Source organism: Phyllobates terribilis, unplaced genomic scaffold (assembly GCF_046119375.1).
Source record: "Phyllobates terribilis strain yellow unplaced genomic scaffold, ASM4611937v1 Scaffold_7__3_contigs__length_470593459, whole genome shotgun sequence".
Classification (NCBI taxonomy): Eukaryota; Metazoa; Chordata; class Amphibia; order Anura; family Dendrobatidae; genus Phyllobates; species Phyllobates terribilis.
This window is the reverse complement of record NW_027362767.1, coordinates 160,387,096-160,414,888: the sequence shown is the minus strand read 5'-3', so window position 1 is coordinate 160,414,888 and position 27,793 is coordinate 160,387,096. Positions and strand designations below refer to the sequence as shown.

The window sequence follows — 27,793 nt, the reverse complement described above, 5'->3', positions numbered from 1 at the left end:
GTGGTTTCCACCATACGCTTCAGATGTGATCAGTGGTCTCCTATGTCTAGGAGAGCTAGACCGCACAGCTGCCTTACCAATGTGGACAAGGTGTATTATTAGAGACAAGATATTTCTACATCTTATACTTGGAAAGTTACTGTAGAAACATTACTGTGGTCACCAGTAGCACTAAATAAGGGTCAAAATATATGAAAACACTGGAAACATTAAATCTAGACTGTATTGTCACTCAAAGAAATGTACTCACAAAAATGAAGGTTCTTAGCACATAAATTGGCCAATTCATGTATGCCCATCAACCACGGCAAGGTGACCTCCCTCTGATGAGTCCTATCCAACTAAATATGCCTCTCTTGGACTATGAGCCTTCAGTTAAATGGACAAACATGTCTCTACTGGGCTATGAGCCTACAATTTCTGGGCGAGTAGAACTAATTAAAATCACCTGCAGGTTAATAGGAGGAGTGCAGAGTCTGAAAGGAGGTGGTCAAACCTCCGATAGTAAACAGTTTATTATTGTGTGCTTACCTGCCTGCGTACTGATTGTGCAGCTTTAAGTCCTGATTGCGGAGACTGGCAGATCCCATCATACCGTCATGGTAGTTGGCAGTGAGAATAACAGGTTTCTCAGTGCGAGCGGATGCCCATGGTGGTACAGCATGGAGGATTACCCCTCTTAGGAGACCCATAAGATGAGAAGATCCATTACAATTTCTGCCAGGCAAGGACTTGAGGACATCAATGAAAACAAAGGATGAACGGACCTGGAGAATTTATGTGGAGTCTGCTGGAGATGTCAGCAAATGGGGAACCCAAGGTAGGTTGGCGTTATTATGTTCAACCATTTGGGAGACTACAACTGGGTCAAGTAGTTTGTATTTGACCTGACAGCCTGGGAGGCACTGGTGGTGAGCAGTATGTAGTAAGAGCATGGCTGCCTTATGGTCTGAAATAAGCCAAAGTAGTAGTAGTCTTACATGGGCCAAGTACTTGTGGTTTCCCTATAAAGCAAATCTATCCCATTGAAATTCCCGGTATTGTATTCTTACTCAAAAAAGAGAAGAGATCCATAACAAATAAAATACAATAGCGTTTATAGAAAAATATTTTACAAAAAGGGAACGTCTCAGGAAAAGGGACACAAAAAAGGGGTGAGATGTAAATTAGGGAATGTCTCAGGAAAAGGGACACAAAAAAGGGGTGAGATGTAAATTAGGGAATGTCTCAGGAAAAGGGACACAAAAAAGGGGTGAGATGTAAATTAGGGAATGTCTCAGGAAAAGGGACACAAAAAAGGGGTGAGATGTAAATTAGGGAATGTCTCAGGAAAAGGGACACAAAAAAGGGGTGAGGGAACACAACACCTGACGTTCCCTGTATCATGATGACCACTACAACATTAGGTAACATATGCTTCTTTATTACTGCAATCTGTATTTCTGTACATACCGTGGGCACAATGATGGAGGGTGATCTTCAGCAGTAACAGGCTTTTATAAGGGGAACCATATAGGTCTGCCAGATTCAGATTACTGCTTTTTTGCCCGACACTGTTATATATCCAACTATTTATCTCAGGGAATTCCTGAAGAACAAGGACGCAAAATACCCCTGACATAAAGCATGAGATAAACAGCTGGATACGTAACAGTGTCAGACAAAACAGGGGTAATCTTTTTATAACAGACCTCTCCTCTGCTTGGATGGGCCAATATGTTCATGTGAAATATCTAGGAAATCCAAGTATCCCAATATGAAACGAAGGAATGGATAAAATCTATCTATAGTGCAACATTGCCACCTAGTGGGCAAAAATATAAAGTGCTTGTAACTTTAAATCTAAAAACATATAAATGTACCAAACATGCATAAAAAATAACTCCCAATGGGTAGTGCCATAGAATGTCGGTGCCAGAAATATTTAATAACACATAGCACAAAACATCTATTAAGGATGCACATATGTGACTGCATACTCTGTCTGAGGAAGCCAAAAGGCGAATCGCGCGTCGTGGGGACTGGTGGTAAGTGTACTGTCTTAGTTTGATATGTTATCTTGTTTCCATCCTTGTTAGCCACATTGATCATGTAATATGCAGCTTAACCCTTGCTCTTATGCAGTCACATATGTTTATCCTTAATAGATGTTTTCTGCTGTGATTGCATACCCTGTCTGAGGAAGCCAAAAGGCAAAACGCGCGTCGTGGGGACTGGTGGTAAGTGTACTGTCTTAGTTTGATATATTATCTTGTTTCCATCCTTGTTAGCCACATTGATCATGTAATATGCAGCTTAACCCTTGCTCTTATGCAGTCACATATGTTTATCCTTAATAGATGTTTTCTGCTGTGATTGCATACCCTGTCTGAGGAAGCCAAAAGGCAAAACGCGCGTCGTGGGGACTGGTGGTAAGTGTACTGTCTTAGTTTGATATATTATCTTGTTTCCATCCTTGTTAGCCACATTGATCATGTAATATGCAGCTTAACCTTCGCTCTTATGCAGTCACATATGTGCATCCTTAATAGATGTGTTATCTATTAGCTCTGGCACCAGCATCCTATTTCAGTACCCATTAGGAGTTATTTCTTTATGCATTGTGGTAAATACATCTAAGATACCACCTATTTATTCTCTGCACTTCTCCTTTTTATGTGTTTTTAATATTCTTCTGTATTTTTTCATTAATGATTTTTCATTGGTACATGATTTTTTGAGTTTTCCTCTTGTCGACTTTTCACCTAGTAGGTTAGTCTGAAAACTATTTCTTGCAAGGGTTCACATACTTTCGGTTATATATTGTTTGTAGCTTTATGATGCTAGACTTCAGGAACAGAGGATGGTGGAGCATTCTGAATCCTCTGCTTTGTGGAGACAGAGATAGTTTTACAGCTTGTGGTTTGTTGGAAATCTATTGACCACGTGCGATGAGATGGTGTCTCCTCCCCACACTCTACAGTCCGAGAGGGTTTCACATCTCATCTCTGATAGTCGCAGAGTAACTCTGACCCGAACCCTGATTCTGGCACTGAGCAGAGTCGCTATGCTGGGACGTCTTATAGGAACTCTGTGCATTCTGCTGACAGCCGTCCTCGCCATCTCAGAAGGTGCGTACTGTCATGTCTTATTACCCTGATGGGGCTGATATTAGTATTAGGTTTTCTCAGCTCCCAATGAAACTACTGATAAGGGGACACTAAACCCCAAACCTGTCTTATTTCCATGGGATCGTTGCAGCTCATCTCTGTGTTATCAGTCATCCTACAATCATCTGAGTAATAGTAAGGTGCAGTTAGATGAACCAGGACAGCTGTGGGAAGAATACACAGAGTTCCTATAAGACATCCCAGCATAGCGACTCTGCTCAGTGCCAGAATCAGGGTCTGGGTCAGAGTTAGGGATCTATGTGTGCTGTATGGGGCTGTATGGGGCTGTATGAAGCTGTATGGCTGCTGTATGGGGCTGTATGTGTGCTATATGGGGCAGTATGGCTGCTGTATGAGGCTGTATGGGGCTGTATGTGTGCTATATGGGGCTGTATGGCTGCTGTATGTGTGCTATATCGGCTGTATGAGGCTGTATGGCTGCTGTATGGCTGCTGTATGGGGCTGTATGGCTGCTGTATGGCTGCTGTATGGGGCTGTATGGGGCTGTATGGCTGCTGTATGGGGCTGTATGGGGCTGTATGGCTGCTGTATGTGTGCTATATCGGCTGTATGAGGCAGTATGGCTGCTATATGGGGCTGTATGAGGCTGTATGGGGCGGTATGGGGCGGTATGGGGCTGTATGAGGCTGTATGAGCTTTATAGGGCTGTATGTGTGCTATATCGGCTGTATTAGGCTGTATGGCTGCTGTATGGCGGCTGTATGGCTGCTGTATGGGGCTGTATGGGGCTGTATGGCTGCTGTATGGCTGCTGTATGGGGCTGTATGGGGCTGTATGGCTGCTGTATGGGGCTGTATGGGGCTGTATGGCTGCTGTATGTGTGCTATATCGGCTGTATGAGGCAGTATGGCTGCTATATGGGGCTGTATGAGGCTGTATGGGGCGGTATGGGGCGGTATGGGGCTGTATGAGGCTGTATGAGCTTTATAGGGCTGTATGTGTGCTATATCGGCTGTATTAGGCTGTATGGCTGCTGTATGAGGCTGTATGGCTGCTGTATGGGGCTGTATGGCTGCTGTATGTGTGCTATATCGGCTGTATGAGGCGGTATGGCTGCTATATGGGGCTGTATGAGGCTGTATGGGGCGGTATGGGGCTGTATGAGGCTGTATGAGCTTTATAGGGCTGTATGTGTGCTATATCGGCTGTATTAGGCTGTATGGCTGCTGTATGAGGCTGTATGGCGACTGTATGGCGACTGTATGGGGCTGTATGGGGCTGTATGAGGCTGTACGGAGCTGTATGGGAATAGAACCATTGTATCGGTGATCCCTCTGCCTCCATCGTTGGTCATCAGCCCATGTAAACTGTCCAGTAACCGAGCACCAAACGATTTCTATATAGTTCACCACCATTTGCTTAAAAAAGTGAAACTGACCCCGCTAACTGCACCATTAGTTTTCCTTCACTCGCATTTTTTTTACGTTTTTGGCTTTTTAAAAACACCATAAATTTTGTGCTATTTTTTATTGTGTTTCTGAGGAGATTTCTAGCTGTTAGGGATTTTCTTTATGTTTGTATATAATGTTATATTTATCTACCATAACACTGTTGGACCCCAAACAATATTTTTTATGGTTTTTCGGGGTTGGGCCTTTTTTATATTAAATAGAGATAGATCTCCCTTAGTTGCACATGTGTATCCAATTGTCTAAACGTACCGTGCATTTACACATACATGTACCGCCAAATGCTCCCGTGGGTGAAGGGAGATGGGTGCAGATAAATGTGCGCAGTATTCACACTATCGGGGAAAATAGATGGACACCGGGGGAAGATGTTATGTTGGCTCGGCCACACAGCATAGATCCAGGCCTGACCTCTGATTCTCCTCCACCAGCCCTGGTATTATCTCATTGCTGCAAGCTGGAGCTGATCTCAGGGTCATCATCACCTTCTTCCCTCCTTGCTTACTGTCTCCAGCTTGCAGATCTCCACAGCCTTGTGACTATGAAGGAGCTGACTCAGGGCCGGCTCCAGGTTTTTCTGGGCCCCGGGCGAAAGAGTCTCAGTGGGCCCCTTTAACACATACCACGATTCATGATGCAGAGATACGGCGGAGAAATATATATATATGTAGCACCCTGAGGATTCGGCTGCTACAGGGGTATTGCACCTCAACCCAGAGGTGTGATATTCCACTCCCGGGTAAGGATGGAGTGTGGACCTGAGCTCGGTAGGCTGCATGCACTACACACATCCCATTTCCGAGGGGCAGGCCGACGGTACTCCCACTTAGAAATGTGCAGGTACGACCGAGTCTGTTCCTGGCTGGAGTGGGAGGGGGGTGGTACATCCCAAGTAGTGTAGGGGCAGATAGGGGGAGCAGCCTGGGTAAAGATAGGAGCTCATTGGGTGCTGGTCACCTGAGCTCACACATAGAGGGAGTATATAAGGTGGGCACCATCAAAGATCAGGGTCAGTCTGTCAGAGTCAGTAAGAAGCAGAGGTCCAGATGAGCCTGCAGAGAGAGAGTGGAGCAGAGAAGGAAAGACCCAGAGAGGGAAAAAGAAAGGACTCTGAGAACCCAAATTCAATCCCCGGGTGAAGAGTCGGCAATAGGGTACCGGATCCCAAACTGGTGGGGGCTAAAGCACACCCTAGCCAGAGACCGGAGGCCGTGGGCAGCGTCTGCCACGGCCACCCACCACATCCACCCCGAAGGCAAACCATGTGGAGGGTCAGGGAACCCAAGGCCAAGGGTCTCCCAACAGAAGGCCCGAGGGAGCTGGACCTAGGTGGATCACTAGTGGGGACGGCCAGAGGAAAGGACAGAAGGAGAGCTCAGGGTCACGCTCCGGACTTGTTTGGGGGTTTGCTGAATCCAGGACCTGGTGGACGCAGCACGGCTCGGGTGGTCACTTGAAGCTGGAGTGACCGGAACATCAGCAGTGAGTAAATACCCTAAACTGCACAACCCGACTCTGTCTTCACTTAACATCTATGCTGCACCACCACAACCCCCATCCTCTGCACCTGACCCCCTGAGGCTATACCCCACCCGTTGGGGGTTATACTACCAAAAGCTGCACCAACACCATCAGCCTCAGCGGACCCTGCTGCAGCGGCGGCCATAGTGACCGCAATACAACGGGTGGCGTAGTCGACATTAAGAACTTTATAACATCTGTAGGACTGCCACATACTCTGAGCTTGACACCCTGGGCACGGACCGGGTCACAGCCACTCGGAAGACTACAACTCCCATCTGATCCGGCTCCGGATATTCCCCTAAAGAATATGGCCCAGGGGGCGCGTCAACTTTGGCGTAGTCGGCAGGATTACGTGCCCGCAACCACCGGGTACTGCGTGCCTGAAGAAAAGAACGAGTTTACCTCAAAAAGAAGTCTCCTGCCGGTTCCGGAGGGTCCCCGCCATCGGACCCCATCACAGGTCGATTCCAGCCGGTTGTCCGCCATTAACAGCGTTTTCCCGCCATCTGCAGAGTTTCCCGCCACTGGGAGACGATTCCCGCCATTTCCGAAGGTTTCCCGCCTTGGAAGAGCGGACGCCATTATGGGCGTGCCAGAGGGTGGCAAGAGGCCACCTCCCATCGTGGGCCAGGACCGAAAATGGCGCCAAAAGTGGAAACCGCCCCCACCAACAGAGACTGTGATGCTAGAGGTGTCTGTCAGCGTGAAAGAACTGCCCCTGGAGCTGACAATCACCAAGTGGCCCCAAGACCGCCCTCGAAGTGGGAGGAGACGAAAGGAGAGAACAAAGATGGGTGTCGCTTGGAGCAGTCTGGAGCGAGCGCACCCGGAGGCAAGAAGCCTGGAGAAGAGTATCGGAGGAGCTTACCCGGAGATGGCGAGAAAGCAGAGCAGCACCGGCCCGTTGGCCAGGAGCCTGCTAGAAACAGAGGAGGGAGAGCAGAGCAGCACCGGCCCGCTGGCCAGGAGCCTGCTGGAGACAACAGAAGGAGAGCAGAGCAGCACCGACCCGTTGGTCAGGAGCCTGCTGGAAGCAACGACCCCACTAGGCCTAGTGGAGGTCCTAGCACAGCTCCCCCGAGACCGGGAGTGTGCGCAGACCGCTCTGGAGGGCCTCGCAAGGAGGATGGCCCGGGTGCAGCGAGAGACGTTGGCGGAGTGGAGCCGTGAGATGGCCCAGCAGACCGAGACCTGTCAGCGGAGCACGCCACCCGAGATGAGGAGACAGACCGCCTCTGAGGATGGCGCAGGAGGACTGAAGGCCGGAGACGGCGCCGAGAAGGGAGCCGAACGAAAGGAGGCAGGTAAAGGGGACGTCTCTACCCCAAACCGGGAAACCGCGCACCTGCCCCAGCTCCCCGTCGCAGAGCCCGAAGTATCCCCTGCCGTGCCCGTCGCTGCAACGTCACCGCCGCAGACTAGGCCTCAAACGGGAGCCGCGACCCCTGTGACGTCACACGCCTCGACCCCGAGCGTGACCAAGCAGGAAGTACCACCAGCCTGGTCGCAAGGCCTAGTACCCCCGGGCGCCGCAATACCAACAGCGCCCCCTACCTCCGCGGAGCCCCCGGCCTGGTCGCAGGGCCAAGTAGCCCAGGGTGCCGCCGTCCTTACGGTGCCCTTCACCTTCCAGATACCCCAGGCCTGGCCGCAAGGCCCGGGCAACCCGGGCGCTAACACCACTGCGCCCATAAGACCAAGAGTGCCGCATCTGGGAGAGGACCTGTTTACCCAACACACGTGCCCGGATGGGCAGCCTTTCATCTGGCCCCAGGAATATCATGAACTGGAACGGCAGAGGAAGGCTGGGGCCATGTGTGCACCCCTGATCCCGGCTCCAAAGCCCGTAAAGAGGATCTCGCCCCCGCTAGAAGAGGCCCAATTTGAGTGGGACCCCACCGGAGAAGATCTCATGGGGTTCACTCAGGAGACTCGGGCAGCTGCAGCGGAGCGTGCTGAGTGCTGCCGCCAACAATTCAAGGTCTTTGAGAGGGAGCGGAGAGAGAGGCGGGTCCGGGAACAGCAAGCTCAAATAAGGAGCGCGGAGCAGAAGAGCCGGGCCAGGAGAGACCCCCGTGCAGCGCATAGTCCCCGCACCACCGGGACTGTGATCAAGTTTAACATGCAGCATGGGTGGGGCTTCATCCGAGACCACCGCACCCCAGGCGACGTCTTCGTAACCAGGAGAGACGTTGAATCCCACCTACCGGAGGGACACAGAGGTCGTGACCTTTACATCTGGGACGAGGTCACCTTCACCCGGCACAAGTGTGCCAAAGGACCCTACGCCCTCCATGTGCATCGCCTGACGGAGGAAGAGCTGCGGTGTGAGGAGGAAGAACAAGAGGACCCGGACGGGTCTGAAGCTAAAGGTAACCACAAAGAAAGAGCAGGAGGACGCCGTCGTTAAGTACAGCAGAGTACAAGCTGTATATAGTTGCCCGTCGGGGCACAGTGAACTGTTGCTAATATAGTCCCCGTTGGGACCAGCAAGTGTGAACTGTTTACCCGTTTATCCCTTAAATCCCACTGACCGAGGACTGAGAGCGGTCATTCCTCCTTAATACCTGGCCGAGGACTGAGAGCGGCCATATCCCTTGTATATAGTTGCGCGTCCTAAAGCGCTCCCTACTGGTTTTACAGGAAAGCCACGAGTTTTTCAAGAAAAGACTGTCGCACTTTACCCGGTCACACGTTGCACAGTGACCGGAGGAGGAGCAGAGGCGACGAGAATGTTATTTGTATGAAAAGTTTTCTGATATATATATGATATTTTATATGTTTTTACTATGTTGTTTATATGAAAAAAAATTTGTATGTTTTGTGGTGTTTTGTTCTTACAGCCCGAGGACGTGCTGTGATTTACCAGGGGGGAATGTAGCACCCTGAGGATTCGGCTGCTACAGGGGTATTGCACCTCAACCCAGAGGTGTGATATTCCACTCCCGGGTAAGGATGGAGTGTGGACCTGAGCTCGGTAGGCTGCATGCACTACACACATCCCATTTCCGAGGGGCAGGCCGACGGTACTCCCACTTAGAAATGTGCAGGTACGACCGAGTCTGTTCCTGGCTGGAGTGGGAGGGGGGTGGTACATCCCAAGTAGTGTAGGGGCAGATAGGGGGAGCAGCCTGGGTAAAGATAGGAGCTCATTGGGTGCTGGTCACCTGAGCTCACACATAGAGGGAGTATATAAGGTGGGCACCATCAAAGATCAGGGTCAGTCTGTCAGAGTCAGTAAGAAGCAGAGGTCCAGATGAGCCTGCAGAGAGAGAGTGGAGCAGAGAAGGAAAGACCCAGAGAGGGAAAAAGAAAGGACTCTGAGAACCCAAATTCAATCCCCGGGTGAAGAGTCGGCAATAGGGTACCGGATCCCAAACTGGTGGGGGCTAAAGCACACCCTAGCCAGAGACCGGAGGCCGTGGGCAGCGTCTGCCACGGCCACCCACCACATCCACCCCGAAGGCAAACCACGTGGAGGGTCAGGGAACCCAAGGCCAAGGGTCTCCCAACAGAAGGCCCGAGGGAGCTGGACCTAGGTGGATCACTAGTGGGGACGGCCAGAGGAAAGGACAGAAGGAGAGCTCAGGGTCACGCTCCGGACTTGTTTGGGGGTTTGCTGAATCCAGGACCTGGTGGACGCAGCACGGCTCGGGTGGTCACTTGAAGCTGGAGTGACCGGAACATCAGCAGTGAGTAAATACCCTAAACTGCACAACCCGACTCTGTCTTCACTTAACATCTATGCTGCACCACCACAACCCCCATCCTCTGCACCTGACCCCCTGAGGCTATACCCCACCCGTTGGGGGTTATACTACCAAAAGCTGCACCAACACCATCAGCCTCAGCGGACCCTGCTGCAGCGGCGGCCATAGTGACTGCAATACAACGGGTGGCGTAGTCGACATTAAGAACTTTATAACATCTGTAGGACTGCCACATACTCTGAGCTTGACACCCTGGGCACGGACCGGGTCACAGCCACTCGGAAGACTACAACTCCCATCTGATCCGGCTCCGGATATTCCCCTAAAGAATATGGCCCAGGGGGCGCGTCATATATATATAGTACAATGCAAATATTTCACTTCTTACATTACATGAGTATCTATTGTAAATTCCACAATAGCTCAGAAACCGGTGAATCGCTCCACACAGAATAGTGGCCCCCATATAAGGCTCCATACGGAATACTGGTCCCCATATAACGCCCATACGGAATACTGGCCCCCATATAAGGCCCCATACGGAATACTTGCCCCCATATAAGGCCCCATACGGAATACTGGCCCCCATATAAGGCCCCATACGGAATACTGGCCCCCATATAAGACCCCATACGGAATACTGGCCCCCATATAAGGCCCCTTACGGAATACTGGCCCCCATATAAGGCCCCATACGGAATACTGGCCCCCATACGGAATACTGGCCCCCATATAAGACCCCATACGGAATACTGGCCCCCATATAAGACCCCATACGGAATACTGGCCCCCATATAAGACCCCATACGGAATACTGGCCCCCATATAAGGCCCCATACGGAATACTGACCCCCATATAAGGCTCCATGCGGAATACTGACCCCCATATAAGGCTCCATGCGGAATACTGACCCCCATATAAGGCTCCATGCGGAATACTGGCCCCCATATAAGGCTCCATGCGGAATACTGGCCCCCATATAAGGCTCCATACGGAATACTGGCCCCCATATAAGGCTCCATACGGAATACTGGCCCCCATATAAGGCTCCATACGGAATACTGGCCCCCATATAAGGCCCCATATGGAATACTGGCCCCTATATAAGGCTCCATATGGAATACTGGCCCCCATATAAGGGTCCATAAGGAATACTGGCCCCCATATAAGGCTCCATACGGAATACTGGCCCCCATATGGAATACTGGCCCCCATATAAGGCTCCATATGGAATACTGGCTTCCATATAAGGCTCCATACGGAATACTGGCCCCCATATAAGGCTCCATACAGAATACTGGCCCCCATATAACGCTCCATACAGGATACTGGCCCCCATATAACGCTCCATATATGATACTGGTCCCCATATAATGCTGCATGCAGGCTGTTACCCCCCACATAATGCCCCATACAGGCTGTCCCCCCCTTATAATGCTCCATGCAGGCTGTTACCCCCCACATAATGCCCCATACAGGCCCCTCCCTTTTAATGCTCCATGCAGGCTGTTACCCCCCACATAATGCACCATACAGGCTGCCCCCCCTCTTTATAATGCCCCATGCAGGCTGTCACCCCTCCTCTTTATAATGCTCCATGCAGGCTGTCACCCCTCCTCTTTATACTGCCCCATGCAGGCTGTCACCCCTCCTCTTTATAATGCCCCATGCAGGATGTCCCCCCCTCTCTTTATAATGCCCCGTGCAGGCTGTTCCCCACCTTATAATGCCCCATGCAGGCTGGTCCCCACCTTATAATGCCCCATGCAGGCTGTCACCCCTCCTCATTATAATGCCCCAAGCAGGAATCCCCCCCTCTTTATAATGCCCCATGCAGGCTGTTCCCCACCTTATAATGCCCCATGCAGGCTGTCACCCCTCCTCTTTATACTGCCCCATGCAGGCTGTCACCCCTCCTCTTTATAATGCCCCATGCAGGCTGTCACCCCTCCTCTTTATACTGCCCCATGCAGGCTGTCACCCCTCCTCTTTATAATGCCCCATGCAGGATGTCCCCCCCTCTCTTTATAATGCCCCGTGCAGGCTGTTCCCCACCTTATAATGCCCCATGCAGGCTGGTCCCCACCTTATAATGCCCCATGCAGGCTGTCACCCCTCCTCATTATAATGCCCCAAGCAGGAATCCCCCCCTCTTTATAATGCCCCATGCAGGCTGTTCCCCACCTTATAATGCCCCATGCAGGCTGTCACCCACCTTATAATGCCCCATGCAGGCTGTCACCCCTCCTCTTTATACTGCCCCATGCAGGCTGTCACCCCTCCTCTTTATACTGCCCCATGCAGGCTGTCACCCCTCCTCTTTATACTGCCCCATGCAGGCTGTCACCCCTCCTCTTTATACTGCCCCATGCAGGCTGTCACCCCTCCTCTTTATACTGCCCCATGCAGGCTGTCACCCCTCCTCTTTATACTGCCCCATGCAGGCTGTCACCCCTCCTCTTTATAATGCCCCATGCAGGATGTCCCCCCCTCTCTTTATAATGCCCCGTGCAGGCTGTTCCCCACCTTATAATGCCCCATGCAGGCTTGTCCCCACCTTATAATGCCCCATGCAGGCTGTCACCCCTCCTCATTATAATGCCCCAAGCAGGAATCCCCACCTCTTTATAATGCCCCATGCAGGCTGTTCCCCACCTTATAATGCCCCATGCAGGCTGTCACCCCTCCTCTTTATAATGCCCCATGCAGGATGCCCCCCCTCTCTTTATAATGCCCCGTGCAGGCTGTTCCCCACCTTATAATGCCCCATGCAGGCTGTCACCCCTCCTCATTATAATGCCCCAAGCAGGAATCCCCCCCTCTTTATAATGCCCCATGCAGGCTGTCACCCCTCCTCTTTATAATGCCCCATGCAGGATGCCCCCCCTCCCCTCTTTATAATGCCCCATGCCTCCATGCATTAAAAAAAAAAAAAAATCAAATACTCACCTCCCTTCTCCTCACCTGCTACCTGCTGCCCGCTGCCCGCTGCCTGCTGCCTGCCGCTCGCTGCTCGGCTCCGAACTCCAGCGTTGTCTGCGTCTTCCCGCTCAGCGCTCCCTGTGACGGCTCAGGGGAGGGCGCGGTGTAAAGACGTCACCGCGCCCTCTGACCTGAGACGTCACAGGGAGCGCAGAGCAGGAAGACAGCTGATCTGCGGAGGCACGGGGAGAGGTAAGTATCCAGCTGCCGGGGCCCTGAGCAAGCGGCGGAGAAGGGCGGGCGCTGACACCGCTCTCCTCCGCCCATAGCACAGCGGGGTGCGCGAAAGCCAGTGGGCCCCTCTGCCTGCTCAGGGCCCCGGCATTTGCCCGGGTGCGCCGGGTGCTGACGCCGGCCCTGAGCTGACTCATAAATCCTGCACAGCTTCTGTAGACTATGAAGGAGCTGACTCATAGATCCTCCACAGCTTCTGTAGACTATGAAGGAGCTGACTCATAGATCCTCCACAGCTTCTTTAGACTATGAAGGAGCTGACTCATAGATCCTCCACAGCTTCTGTAAACTATGAAGGAGCTGACTCATAGATCCTCCAAAACTTCTGTAGACTATGAAGGAGCTAACTCATAGATCCTCCAAAACTTCTGTAGACTATGAAGGAGCTGACTCATAGATCCTCCAAAACTTTTGTAGACTATGAAGGAGCTAACTCATAGATCCTCCACAGCTTCTGTAGATTATGAAGGAGCTGACTCATAGATCCTCCACAGCTTCTGTAGACTATGAAGGAGCTGACTCATAGATTCTCCACAGCTTCTGTAGATTATGAAGGAGCTGACTCATAGATCCTCCACAGCTTCTGTAGATTATGAAGGAGCTGACTCATAGATCCTCCACAGCTTCTGTAGACTATGAAGGAGCTGACTCATAGATCCTCCACAGCTTCTGTAGATTATGAAGTAGCTGACTCATAGATCCTCCACAGCTTCTGTAGACTAAGAAGGAGCTGACTCATAGATCCTCCAAAACTTCTGTAGACTGTGAAGGAGCTGACTCATAGATACTCCACAGCTTCTGTAGACTATGAAGGACCTGACTCACAGATCCTCCACAGCTTCTGTAAACTATGAAGGAGCTGACTCATAGATCCTCCACAGCTTCTGTAGACTATGAAGGGGCTGACTCATAGATCCTCCACAGCTTCTGTAGACTATGAAGAAGCTGACTTATAGATCCTCCACAGCTTCTGTAGACTATGAAGGAGCTGACTCATAGATCCTCCACAGCTTCTGTAGACTATGAAGGAGCTGACTCATAGATCCTCCACAGCTTCTGTAGACTATGAAGGAGCTGGCTCATAGATCCTCCACAGCTTCTGTAGACTATGAAGAAGCTGACTCATAGATCCTCCACAGCCTCTGTAGATTAAGAAGGAGCTGACTCATAGATCATCCACAGCTTCTGTAGACTATGAAGGAGCTGACCCATAGATCCTCCACAGCTTCTGTAGACTATGAAGGAGCTGACTCATAGATCGTCCACAGCTTCTGTAGACTATGAAGGAGCTGACTCATAGATCCTCCACAGCTTCTGTAGAATATGAAGAAGCTGACTCATAGATCCTCCACAGCTTCTGTAGACTATGAAGAAGCTGACTCATAGATCCTCCACAGCTTCTGTAGACTATGAAGGAGCTGACTCATAGATCCTCCACAGCTTCTGTAGAATATGAAGGAGCTGACTCATAGATCCTCCACAGCTTCTGTAGACTAAGAAGGAGCTGACTCATAGAGACTCCACAGCTTCTGTAGACTATGAAGGAGCTGACTCATAGATCCTCCACAGCCTCTGTAGATTATGAAGGAGCTGACTCATTGATCCTCCACAGCCTTTGCAGACTATGAAGGAGCTGACCCATTGAACCTCCACAGCTTCTGTAGACTATGAAGGAGCTGACTCATAGATCCTCCACAGCTTCTGTAGACTATGAAGGAGCTGACTCATAGATCCTCCACAGCTTCTGTAGACTATGAAGAAGCTGACTCATAGATCCTCCACAGCTTCTGTAGACTATGAAGGAGCTGACTCATAGATCCTCCACAGCTTCTGTAGACTATGAAGGAGCTGACTCATAGATCCTCCACAGCTTCTGTAGACTATGAAGGAGCTAATTCATAGATCCTCCACAGCTTCTGCAGATTATGAAGGAGCTGACTCATAGATCCTCCACAGCTTCTGTAGACTATGAAGGAGCTGACTCATAGATCCTCCACAGCTTCTGTAGACTATGAAGTAGCTGACTCATAGATCCTCCACAGCTTCTGTAAACTATAAAGGAGCTGACTCATAGATCCTCCACAGCTTCTGTAGACTATGAAGGAGTTGACTCATAGATCCTCCACAGCTTCCGTAGACTATGAAGGAGCTGACTCATAGATCCTCCACAGCTTCTGTAGATTATGAAGGAGCTGACTCATAGATCCTCCACAGCTTCTGTAGACTATGAAGGAGCTGACTCATAGATCCTCCACAGCTTCTGTAGACTATGAAGGAGCTGACTCATAGATGCTCCTCACCTTCTGTAGACTATAAAGGAGCTGACTCATAGATCCTCCACAGCTTCTGTAGACTATGAAGGAGCTGACTCATAGATCCTCCACAGCTTCTGTAGACTATGAAGGTGCTGACTCATAGATCCTCCACAGCTTCTTTAGACTATGAAGGAGCTGACTCATAGATCCTTCACAGCTTCTGTAGACTATGAAGGAGCTGACTCATAGATCCTCCAAAACTTCTGTAGACTATGAAGGAGCTAACTCATAGATCCTCCAAAACTTCTGAAGACTATGAAGGAGCTGACTCATAGATCCTCCACAGCCTCTGTAGACTGTGAAGGAGCTAACTCATAGATCCTCCAAAACTTTTGTAGACTATGAAGGAGCTAACTCATAGATCCTCCACAGCTTCTGTAGATTATGAAGGAGCTGACTCATAGATTCTCCACAGCTTCTGTAGACTATGAAGGAGCTGACTCATAGATCCTCCAAAACTTCTGTAGACTGTGAAGGAGCTGACTCATAGATCCTCCACAGCTTCTGTAGACTATGAAGGACCTGACTCACAGATCCTCCACAGCTTCTGTAAACTATGAAGGAGCTGACTCATAGATCCTCCACAGCTTCTGTAGACTATGAAGGAGCTGACTCATAGATCCTCCACAGCTTCTGTAGACTATAAAGAAGCTGACTTATAGATCCTCCACAGCTTCTGTAGATTATGAAGGAGCTGACTCATAGATCCTCCACAGCTTCTGTAGACTATGAAGGAGCTGACTCATAGATCCTCCACAGCTTCTGTAGACTATGAAGGAGCTGACTCATAGATCCTCCACAGCTTCTGTAGACTATGAAGGAGCTGACTCATAGATCCTCCACAGCTTCTGTAGACTATGAAGGACCTGACTCACAGATCCTCCACAGCTTCTGTAAACTATGAAGGAGCTGACTCATAGATCCTCCACAGCTTCTGTAGACTATGAAGGAGCTGACTCATAGATCCTCCACAGCTTCTGTAGACTATGAAGAAGCTGACTTATAGATCCTCCACAGCTTCTGTAGACTATGAAGGAGCTGACTCATAGATCCTCCACAGCTTCTGTAGACTATGAAGGAGCTGACTCATAGATCCTCCACAGCTTCTGTAGACTATGAAGGAGCTGACTCATAGATCCTCCACAGCTTCTGTAGACTATGAAGGAGCTGACTCATAGATCCTCCACAGCCTCTGTAGATTAGGAAGGAGCTGACTCATAGATCCTCCACAGCTTCTGTAGACTATGAAGGAGCTGACCCATAGATCCTCCACAGCTGCTGTAGACTATGAAGGAGCTGACTCATAGATCCTCCACAGCTTCTGTAGATTATGAAGTAGCTGACTCATAGATCCTCCACAGCTTCTGTAGACTAAGAAGGAGCTGACTCATAGATCCTCCAAAACTTCTGTAGACTGTGAAGGAGCTGACTCATAGATACTCCACAGCTTCTGTAGACTATGAAGGACCTGACTCACAGATCCTCCACAGCTTCTGTAAACTATGAAGGAGCTGACTCATAGATCCTCCACAGCTTCTGTAGACTATGAAGGGGCTGACTCATAGATCCTCCACAGCTTCTGTAGACTATGAAGAAGCTGACTTATAGATCCTCCACAGCTTCTGTAGACTATGAAGGAGCTGACTCATAGATCCTCCACAGCTTCTGTAGACTATGAAGGAGCTGACTCATAGATCCTCCACAGCTTCTGTAGACTATGAAGGAGCTGGCTCATAGATCCTCCACAGCTTCTGTAGACTATGAAGAAGCTGACTCATAGATCCTCCACAGCCTCTGTAGATTATGAAGGAGCTGACTCATAGATCATCCACAGCTTCTGTAGACTATGAAGGAGCTGACCCATAGATCCTCCACAGCTTCTGTAGACTATGAAGGAGCTGACTCATAGATCGTCCACAGCTTCTGTAGACTATGAAGGAGCTGACTCATAGATCCTCCACAGCTTCTGTAGAATATGAAGAAGCTGACCCATAGATCCTCCACAGCTTCTGTAGACTATGAAGAAGCTGACTCATAGATCCTCCACAGCTTCTGTAGACTATGAAGGAGCTGACTCATAGATCCTCCACAGCTTCTGTAGAATATGAAGGAGCTGACTCATAGATCCTCCACAGCTTCTGTAGACTAAGAAGGAGCTGACTCATAGAGACTCCACAGCTTCTGTAGACTATGAAGGAGCTGACTCATAGATCCTCCACAGCCTCTGTAGATTATGAAGGAGCTGACTCATTGATCCTCCACAGCCTTTGCAGACTATGAAGGAGCTGACCCATTGAACCTCCACAGCTTCTGTAGACTATGAAGGAGCTGACTCATAGATCCTCCACAGCTTCTGTAGACTATGAAGGAGCTGACTCATAGATCCTCCACAGCTTCTGTAGACTATGAAGAAGCTGACTCATAGATCCTCCACAGCTTCTGTAGACTATGAAGGAGCTGACTCATAGATCCTCCACAGCTTCTGTAGACTATGAAGGAGCTGACTCATAGATCCTCCACAGCTTCTGTAGACTATGAAGGAGCTAATTCATAGATCCTCCACAGCTTCTGCAGATTATGAAGGAGCTGACTCATAGATCCTCCACAGCTTCTGTAGACTATGAAGGAGCTGACTCATAGATCCTCCACAGCTTCTGTAGACTATGAAGTAGCTGACTCATAGATCCTCCACAGCTTCTGTAAACTATAAAGGAGCTGACTCATAGATCCTCCACAGCTTCTGTAGACTATGAAGGAGTTGACTCATAGATCCTCCACAGCTTCCGTAGACTATGAAGGAGCTGACTCATAGATCCTCCACAGCTTCTGTAGATTATGAAGGAGCTGACTCATAGATCCTCCACAGCTTCTGTAGACTATGAAGGAGCTGACTCATAGATCCTCCACAGCTTCTGTAGACTATGAAGGAGCTGACTCATAGATGCTCCTCACCTTCTGTAGACTATAAAGGAGCTGACTCATAGATCCTCCACAGCTTCTGTAGACTATGAAGGAGCTGACTCATAGATCCTCCACAGCTTCTGTAGACTATGAAGGTGCTGACTCATAGATCCTCCACAGCTTCTTTAGACTATGAAGGAGCTGACTCATAGATCCTTCACAGCTTCTGTAGACTATGAAGGAGCTGACTCATAGATCCTCCAAAACTTCTGTAGACTATGAAGGAGCTAACTCATAGATCCTCCAAAACTTCTGAAGACTATGAAGGAGCTGACTCATAGATCCTCCACAGCCTCTGTAGACTGTGAAGGAGCTAACTCATAGATCCTCCAAAACTTTTGTAGACTATGAAGGAGCTAACTCATAGATCCTCCACAGCTTCTGTAGATTATGAAGGAGCTGACTCATAGATTCTCCACAGCTTCTGTAGACTATGAAGGAGCTGACTCATAGATCCTCCAAAACTTCTGTAGACTGTGAAGGAGCTGACTCATAGATCCTCCACAGCTTCTGTAGACTATGAAGGACCTGACTCACAGATCCTCCACAGCTTCTGTAAACTATGAAGGAGCTGACTCATAGATCCTCCACAGCTTCTGTAGACTATGAAGGAGCTGACTCATAGATCCTCCACAGCTTCTGTAGACTATGAAGAAGCTGACTTATAGATCCTCCACAGCTTCTGTAGATTATGAAGGAGCTGACTCATAGATCCTCCACAGCTTCTGTAGACTATGAAGGAGCTGACTCATAGATCCTCCACAGCTTCTGTAGACTATGAAGGAGCTGACTCATAGATCCTCCACAGCTTCTGTAGACTATGAAGGAGCTGACTCATAGATCCTCCACAGCTTCTGTAGACTATGAAGGACCTGACTCACAGATCCTCCACAGCTTCTGTAAACTATGAAGGAGCTGACTCATAGATCCTCCACAGCTTCTGTAGACTATGAAGGAGCTGACTCATAGATCCTCCACAGCTTCTGTAGACTATGAAGAAGCTGACTTATAGATCCTCCACAGCTTCTGTAGACTATGAAGGAGCTGACTCATAGATCCTCCACAGCTTCTGTAGACTATGAAGGAGCTGACTCATAGATCCTCCACAGCTTCTGTAGACTATGAAGGAGCTGACTCATAGATCCTCCACAGCTTCTGTAGACTATGAAGGAGCTGACTCATAGATCCTCCACAGCCTCTGTAGATTAGGAAGGAGCTGACTCATAGATCCTCCACAGCTTCTGTAGACTATGAAGGAGCTGACCCATAGATCCTCCACAGCTGCTGTAGACTATGAAGGAGCTAACTCATAGATCCTCCACAGCTTCTGTAGACTATGGAGGAGCTGACTCATAGATCCTCCACAGCTTCTGTAGACTATGAAGAAGCTGACTCATAGATCCTCCACAGCTTCTGTAGACTATGAAGAAGCTGACTCATAGATCCTCCACAGCTTCTGTAAACTATGAAGGAGCTGACTCATAGATCCTCCATAGCTTCTGTAGACTATGAAGAAGCTGACTCATAGATCCTCCACAGCTTCTGTAGACTATGAAGAAGCTGACTCGTAGATCCTCCACAGCTTCTGTAGACTATGAAGGAGCTGACTCATAGATCCTCCACAGCTTCTGTAGACTATGAAGGAGCTGACTCATAGATCCTCCACAGCTTCTGTAGACTATGAAGGAGCTGACTCATAGATCCTCCACAGCCTCTGTAGATTATGAAGGAGCTGACTCATTGATCCTCCACAGCCTTTGCAGACTATGAAGGAGCTGACCCATAGAACCTCCACAGCTTCTGTAGACTATGAAGGAGCTGACTCATAGATCCTCCACAGCTTCTGTAGACTATGAAGGAGCTGACTCATAGATCCTCCACAGCTTCTGTAGACTATGAAGAAGCTGACTCATAGATCCTCCACAGCTTCTGTAGACTATGAAGGAGCTGACTCATAGATCCTCCACAGCTTCTGTAGACTATAAAGGAGCTGACTCATAGATCCTCCACAGCTTCTGTAGACTATGAAGGAGCTAACTCATAGATCCTCCACAGCTTCTGTAGATTATGAAGGAGCTGACTCATAGATCCTCCACAGCTTCTGTAGACTATGAAGGAGCTGACTCATAGATTCTACACAGCTTCTGTAGACTATGAAGTAGCTCACTCATAGATCCTCCACAGCTTCTGTAAACTATAAAGGAGCTGACTCATAGATCCTCCACAGCTTCTGTAGACTATGAAGGAGTTGACTCATAGATCCTCCACAGCTTCTGTAGACTATGAAGGAGCTGACTCATACATAGATCCTCCACAGCTTTTGTAGATTAGGAAGGAGCTGACTCATAGATCCTCCACAGCTTCTGTAGACTATGAAGGAGCTGACTAATAGATCCTCCACAGCTTCTGTAGACTATGAAGGAGCTGACTCATAGATCCTCCTCAGCTTCTGTAGACTATAAAGGAGCTGACTCATAGATCCTCCACAGCTTCTGTAGACTATGAAGGAGCTGACTCATAGATCCTCCAAAACTTCTGTAGACTATGAAGGAGCTGACTCATAGATCCTCCACAGCTTCTGTAGACTATGAAGGAGCTGACTCATAGATCCTCCTCAGCTTCTGTAGACTATAAAGGAGCTGACTCATAGATCCTCCACAGCTTCTGTAGACTATGAAGGAGCTGACTAATAGATCCTCCACAGCTTCTGTAGACTATGAAGGAGCTGACTCATAGATCCTCCTCAGCTTCTGTAGACTATAAAGGAGCTGACTCATAGATCCTCCACAGCTTCTGTAGACTATGAAGGAGCTGACTCATAGATCCTCCCAAACTTCTGTAGACTATGAAGGAGCTGACTCATAGATCCTCCACAGCTTCTGTAGACTATGAAGGAGCTGACTCATAGATCCTCCTCAGCTTCTGTAGACTATAAAGGAGCTGACTCATAGATCCTCCACAGCTTCTGTAGACTATGAAGGAGCTGACTCATAGATCCTCCACAGCTTCTGTAGACTATGAATTGACCTCTTTATAAATATCTGTGATTTACCATAAACATGTAATTGTTTTACCTGGTGTAGATGCCACTGTTCTCCTGAATCCAGTGATGCTTCTCTTTTGTTTCTCGCCTTCCGGATCATATTCTGGAGATCAGCGGCATTTATACCAGGTAAAAGGTGAGGAAGCGAAGAGCCGACATATTATGTTAGTTTCCTTTGTTAGCATCTGTGAAATGTTATTTTTCCTCTATACGGGTATATAGTCCTTGTGTGGACTTCATTGTCTCTTATTTTTTCCAGGAAAACCTGATGTCCATCTCCAGGTCCATGGAATAACAGACCGGTCTGTGGATCTGATACTGCAAGTAAATGGGACGGGTCATATACAAGAAATCTACTGGACTTTACAATCCCGCATTCTGGCTCATTTCCTGTATAATCTCCTGGATATAAAAAACAAGGACTATGATAATAGACTGGAAATACTGGACTATGGCTCCATACTAAGGATTAAAAACCTGAGGAAGGAGGACGGAGGCATTTACTATGTAACTGTACAATATACAGACAGGAAACAAGATTCTGCCTCCTATTTCCTGACTGTATACGGTAGGTTTATCATGGGGCAATCCTTATAGAAGAACACAGTGCAAATATCAGCAAGAGGGTGAAACACAAGCTCTGAGGTCATAAAATCTTTCTTGGAGCCTCTAGTCATAAGGAAACAGATATGTTACATCTATCACATACTTCTGAGTATCACAGGGGTTACATGTAACTGATTCCAAACTGATTTTTTTCAAATATTTTTTTGTGTTAAAATCCCTGCACAGATGACGATCACCCATGTGTACTAAGGGAACTGAGCTCAGAAGACTTACCGTATATCTCATTTTAATAGACTCAAAATTGTCAATTTCCTATAAAACTAAACTTATTAACCCCTTTACGACATGTGCCGTATATGTACGGCGCTGTGGGCAGTGCATTCGCTGCAAGTCGCCCCAGGGGCCTGTACTGCCCCCTCCCCCACGTTGGCGATCTCTGTGATTGGCTGATCAATTCTGACCAGCCAATCACAGCGATGTCACAATAAAGTTGAAAAAAAAAAAAATCAATGTGACACATTGTGATTGGTGCTGTCTGAGAAAGCACCAATCACAATGGACAGGGTGATCGTGACATCACTGCGGCTGCTTAACCCTTTTGACGATGATTGGCTCACCGATAGTTACTGACCAATCAGCGCTAAAAAAGGTTAATCTAAAATAGTGATCACCGCACTGCACGCCATCTTTACCTCAGAGGTGGCATACAGAACGGTTGCAGCCCCCCTCTGTGTTACCGGAGAGAGAGAAAATCATTGGTGGCCCGTGCGATCCTCCTGCGATCCTCCTGCGATCCTCCTGCAATCCTCCTGCGATCCTCCTGCGATCTCCTGTACTGCCTGTGTGACCGATCTGTGATCACAGCAGCAGCAGTTCCCCAATCCCTGTCCCAGCCCCCCCCAATCACCCCACCCCCAATGCCCCCCACTCCCAATTGTATTTCTGGCTCCTTTCCCGTGTTCATGGCGTTCTGTGCTGAGCATTCGTGCTCTTCCCGTGGCTGCAGCGCTCTGATCAGTATCGCTGCCGGAAAGCCAGCAAGAATAGTCCCGTGCTTAAACAAATTCTTTATTCATGATACATGTAATCAAGATATACACATAAAAACACTTAAAAAGGTGAGAATGGGAGAATGGTATAATGTCTCCACCTGGTGGCCAAACACATATATGCATATTAGTACTGAGAAGAAAGACAATTCATCTTTATCCAATGAAAAATCACATCAAATATAAGGATAAATGTTTTATAGTAAAGATCAATTAAAGAGACAGATCCACAGGTAAGTATAATAATAATGAATACAGGAATAATAGTAAAGTGCAAATGCTTAATCTATAGTAAAATAACATCCAAACATGAGCATTAGGTCACAAAAAATAGGGAATACCAAGAATACATCTTAGAGGACAAATAGACATTTCGTATTTACCACTTGTGAACCCCTTTACGCGTGTTTCGCGGACTGCTTCTTTAGATAGGGTGACAATCTTTCTTCTTAGTACTGATATGCATATATGTGTTTGGCCACCAGGTGGAGACATTATACCATTCTCCCTGAGGAATACCTGTATATATGTCATTCATATTGTACTTTTTTCTCCATATGGGTCTAGAATTGGTAACAAATATGTTCCTAGTGATTAAAATGTCTCCTCTGCAGTTCAACTCCTTTTTAAATGATTTTATGTGTATATCTTGATTACATGTATTTTCAATAAAGGATTTATTTAAGCATGGGAGTATTCTTGTTGGCCTTGTAGTATTATACACTCCTATATACCTATAGGACCTTTCATAGGTTATCCAGTATTGCTGCTGATCAGAGTCTGCGCCAAGGGACTTTTTATTCTTTAGATATAGGTACAGTAGCAGACATCGCAGTGTAGGTGACATCCTTTTTCTCCTGTTACCCTTGTGAAAATTAAAAAATTGGGGTTAATAGATGATTTTTATGAAAAAATTAGATTTTTTTTATTTTCACGGCTCAACTTTTTTGAAACACTTGGGGGTTCAAAGTGCTCACCACACATCTAGATAAGTTCCTTGAGGGGTCTAGGTTCCAAAATGGTGTCACTTGTAGGGGGTTTTCACTGTTTAGGCACATCAGGGGCTTTCCGATATTTTGACAAATAAACACAAGTCATATAGAATAAATTTTACCACTATCATGAAGTACAATATGTCACCAAAAACCAGTCTCAGAGTCAGGGGGATCCGTTGAAGCGTTCCAGAATTATTACCCCATAAAGTGACAGTGGTCAGAATTGTAAAAATTGGCCCGGTCAGGAAGGTGAAAACACCCTGCAGGGTGAAGGGGTTAAAGCAAAGAAAATGTGATTATCACTGATCATTAATGGTTTATTATATTAACTGGAATCTTATATTTCCCAATTACAGATCCCGTCCCCCCTCCATCTATACAGATTGAATGGGAAGAAGATACCGGAGAGCGATGTAACGTCACCCTCCATTGCTCTGTCCCATCACAGACATCACATCTCTCCTACACCTGGAAATCCAGACACCGGGACCCTACATATCAGCTGTACAGTAATGGGGGCACCATCCAGATATCATTACCCCCGGACCACCAGGACATGGAGCTCCTGTGTATAGTCCAGAACCCGGCCGACCAGAAGAACGTCTCCATTGATGTACGGCATATGTGCCCCAATCTTGATACTATGAGACAAAGAAATAGTGGTAAGAAGGTGATTATTTATATGGCCGCTGTATAGTGAGGGGTCTGGGAATGTAAGAGATCTTTTGCAGTAGTACGGAGAGCACTCAAAGCAATTCAACATTTCTCTAAGGTGACATTTTTCTAATGGTGCTCGATCGACCGGTCCCACAACTGGAGCTATGTCACCCATCACCAATCACATCCAGCATTGACATCTACAAGACTGGTGGGAAAGCAATGGCTGTAGGTGTCACAGGTCCAGTCCAGCGCGGACAGTGAGCCGCAAGCCATGTGTTACCGCTCTTACTCCACTATAGGGTCTCCTAGATAGTTCACCTCCACCCCACAAGGCATCTGGGGCCGCACCTCCCTCCACCTTCATATGTGAGCGTTAGCTGTAGAAGACAGCCGGCATCACACAGTAATGGCTGGGATCGGATATAACTCTGATCACAGCGGCTTAATATCTATGGCAACAATGGGACCTAGGCCTATAGACAAAGGAAGAGGGCTCCTGTTTTTTAGCTCAGGGTGGTGGTAGATTACTATGGTAGCCATGACCTTATGAAGGCCTGCCATCACAATGTCTGTATGCGGCATTGCTTTAGGACATCATTTCAGGGCCATCATCTATTTACATATTGTGCTAATCAATATCTTAAAAGGGGTTGTCCAGTATTAGAAAACATTGCAGGCATTTTTCCAAAAACAGCACCACCCATATCTACAAGCTGTCTCTGGTATTGAAGCCCTGCTCTATTCACTTCAATGGAGCTGAGTTGCAATACCAAACATAACCTGTATTCAGTGGTAGCGCTGTTTTGGGGAGAAGGCAAGAATTTTTTCTTTTAATTCTAGACAATCCCTTTAATACATTTACATAGCAGTCAAACCCTTGCTCTTCTGATACAAAGCTCTAAATCCCCTCCATAGACATAGAGAGAAATGATGAAATTGTGACTTCCTGCAGCCACCACTAGTGGGAGTACCAGAGCTTACCGCATACTGCTCTATCACTGCGCTCTGTGTATACAGTCGTGTATCTCTGCCATCAGTTGTACTGTATATAGCGCTGTAACACCTCTTCTTACTTCTTACAGGTAAAGGACGTCACTATTACTTAATATTCATACTCGGGTTAGCCATCTTGTTGATGATTCTTGGATTTTTTTCTTTTAAAGCAAAAAAAGAAAAGAAGAAAAGGTAATTTTATGTGAAATATATTGTAAAAAAAAAAATTGATTCCGGAATATGTAGAAACTGACGGGTCAATGCTCGTTTGGCACAAGGGTATGTGTGCCCACCGAAGGTCTCACCAAATAATATAGACATGACACATTGTATTTATGAAGACGTATGTGAAGAGAGTCAGGCTGTGGCCCGGGCATTGCTTTACCTCCATCAGACCCAGCCCATCGATGTATTACATGGACATACATTCATCTAAATGGCAGACAGTAATACCACGGTTATCCTGTAGGAGTGCTGCAGGGAAAATGTCTGGCAGCTAATTTCTAGAAATATCTGATGCTGATCAGTCGATCACCAGGTTGACTTCAATTAAAAAATGGTTTGTGTTTATGATCTAGAGATCCACAACATCAGTCACCCATTACCAAACCATTACCCACATAACCAAATTGGTTAGTTATTGTATTCATTGGTAAAAGTGTGGCATTGGAAGGGGTAAAGTAAGGACACATGGAAGAGTGACTTCAGGAGCATAAGGGTCTTCATGGGTCATCATCCCTATGAGTGCTTTTTTACCACCCTCCCAAACAATATTAACCATCTCTTTCCACTCTGTCTACAGATCACAAGTCTTTGTATAAGACCCTGGTTCCTTGGACTTGTGACCACCCAGGATTTGTCTCTTGTTAATCGACAATGAAATGTGGCCCCCCCATTACAGCCATAGAAATGAGGCCGAATAGTCTTTGGTTATTCCAGGGAGTCACAAATCTTGGCTTCAGATCTCACAGCTGAGCAAGAAGGAGAACCTGGTCCAGAACTGGAAGTCATCTGACTGAGAGTCATGACATTGTTCACCTCTCTGGTCAGTGTACGTGTGTGATGACAAGGATGACGGATTTCTGTGTCATTGATATGTGTGCCAAAAGAATTATCTCACTGTAAAATAAAGCCGGGGCCTTCCCAACAATCCTGAGCCTTGTTGTATCCTCAGTCTGATCACCGTGTTCAGAGCTTCTCCTCCATTCCTGGTCATGAAGTTCTGGTAGACCACTGACCATAGTGACAGTTTCTATGTGGAGCCTCGTCACAAGGCATCATGGTCCTATAATCACTGGAACCTCCACCAATTTAGAAGGTCTGGGTGTGGTTATTGACTCGCCCTCCCTGAGCGGTGGGGTACCCGGAGGCAGGCCAATGTAGGGTGGCAGTGTGGGATGTCATTGTGGCCGTGACCCGGTCCGTGCCCAGGGCTGTCACATGAAAAATGGGCTTTTTGATGAGTGGTTGTTCGACTACGCCACTTGTGGTTTCTGGTGAAGGCCACCAGCGCTGCAACAGTCCTCTGAGGCTGATGTTCTGGCAGCTTGATTGGTACTACTCCCCACAGGCGGAGCAGGCCTCAGGGCAGTGTTAGATGGACTGAGTGGAGGGATGGTGGGTGCAGTGCCGCGCTGGAATAACCAAGCAGAGACGGTAAATGAAGTCATCCAGGTTTTACTCACTTTAGTGAAGTAGCCGCTGCAAAGCTTCTCTCTGCTTCTCGTGGCGCGCTGCGGCCACCAGGAAGGGGGTTCAGCACTTCCCAGGTAGATCAGGAGCACCTGTCAAGACCCCGTCGGTGTGTTCCTCTCCTTCTCCCTCTATTTCTCCTTCTCCTCCCTCTTGTGTCCCTCCCTGGGATCCACTAGGCCGCCGGGCTTTTCCAACAGTGACGTGAAGTGACAGAGTCAGATGTCGGGGGCCGGTCACCCCTCTTGCAGCAGGAATCCCTCTGGCTTGGCCAGAGTGAAGAATACAGGTGGCGACTCTGCTCCGTCTGTATCCCCCTGGGATTCTTTTGCCTGTGGAGCCTATCTCCTCTGCTCCCCTCCAAGGCCTTCTTAGAACGGGACCTTGACCAGGCGGAGACACTGGTTAACTCTAACCCGCTCCTCGTCTCAAGGCCTGAGAACGAGGACCGCGAATCTTCAGCCAGCTACAGACTCTTGCTGGACCCT

At 48.1% G+C, this 27,793-nt stretch overlaps 1 protein-coding gene across 2 annotated transcripts; it reads left to right on the top strand.

The window, feature by feature from the left end:
- Window positions 1-512: 512 nt before the first annotated feature.
- Window positions 513-26,763, top strand: LOC141153005 (CD48 antigen-like). Of its 2 annotated transcripts, none has more exons than XM_073637675.1 (5): window positions 513-820; window positions 21,609-21,917; window positions 24,317-24,622; window positions 25,703-25,805; window positions 26,416-26,763. In XM_073637675.1, exons 1-5 carry the CDS (start codon window positions 745-747, stop codon window positions 26,432-26,434), a joined length of 813 nt encoding a protein of 270 aa, XP_073493776.1. In that variant the 5' UTR covers window positions 513-744; the 3' UTR covers window positions 26,435-26,763. The 2 variants fall into 2 exon arrangements, with proteins under 2 accessions (XP_073493776.1, XP_073493777.1); XM_073637676.1 differs by lacking the exon at window positions 513-820 and adding an exon at window positions 2,965-3,110.
- The last annotated feature ends 1,030 nt before the right edge of the window (window positions 26,764-27,793 follow it).